Here is a 904-nt window from a genome sequence, read left to right on the forward strand (position 1 = left end):
CTTTTCTCCTAATCGAGTACATCATTTTCTTGCTTGAAATATATTCAAATCTTGGTAACTAGCTTGGTGGTCTGAATATAAACCTAACTCACCTGTTAAAAAAAAAAACATACGTAAAAGTTTTCAGATTTGAGCTCGCACCTTACCAGTGCAAAACTCGTGTGTGCAAAACTGTAATTCACAGGCTTTCAACATTTACAGGGGAAATAAAAATCATTAGGGAGATTGCAAGACATCATAATGTTCATTAGTTCAAAAGGGAACTTACAAGTTACAGAGTGTCTAAACATGCACTTCCAGACCCAAATGCAAAGACTTCTACTTTCACGCAACCTTTGAATGTAAGATAGGAAAGGTATACCTCAAGGAGAATCTAACAATTGATAATCATTTAGAAAAGACTATGGAAATGACATTACCAAACTTACTAAGACCTACAGTAGAGAATACTCTATATCATTTATATGCATTAACCTGGATATATATATTTTTTTTGTATGAAAACCCTTAAAATATGAAACAGCCTAATTTAATCTTCGCAATATAATCCACTAATCTCTATGCATTCCAGGTTTGAGTTAGTGACATACATGATATTAAGTAAAGAAGTTTACAAAAGTAACAAGAACTTACTCTGATCCTTTGGCCAGCGCTTATGTGAAGGAGCATAGAGGCAAATGAGGGCAAAGGTGTAGATATTCCACATGCCATAAACCCCAGTGAAGAAACCGCTCGTGTATTCCAGCTTGATGTTATCGTCCAAGGTCCACTGTCCCTCTGAGACCTGATAAAGATAGTTGTTTACCCAATGTGCATCTTTTTTTTTTTTTCTCCTTCAAATTCTGTACTTATAGCACCATGGTGATATAGATAATGTTTTCTTTCAAGAAAAATAAGACTTTAT

The 904-nt window shown here is 34.5% G+C and overlaps 1 protein-coding gene across 2 annotated transcripts in view; it reads right to left on the reverse strand.

The window, feature by feature from the left end:
- Positions 1-904, reverse strand: part of LOC119581615 (protein wntless-like) — a gene marked incomplete in the record, with an annotated part of 25,965 nt that overhangs the window by 8,805 nt on the left and 16,256 nt on the right. For both annotated transcript variants that reach the window (XM_037929733.1, XM_037929732.1), the window contains 1 exon segment: positions 634-784. In XM_037929733.1, the coding sequence (XP_037785661.1) occupies positions 634-784 (151 nt within the window).

This window comes from Penaeus monodon, chromosome 15 (assembly GCF_015228065.2).
Source record: "Penaeus monodon isolate SGIC_2016 chromosome 15, NSTDA_Pmon_1, whole genome shotgun sequence".
In the NCBI taxonomy this organism is placed as follows: Eukaryota; Metazoa; Arthropoda; class Malacostraca; order Decapoda; family Penaeidae; genus Penaeus; species Penaeus monodon.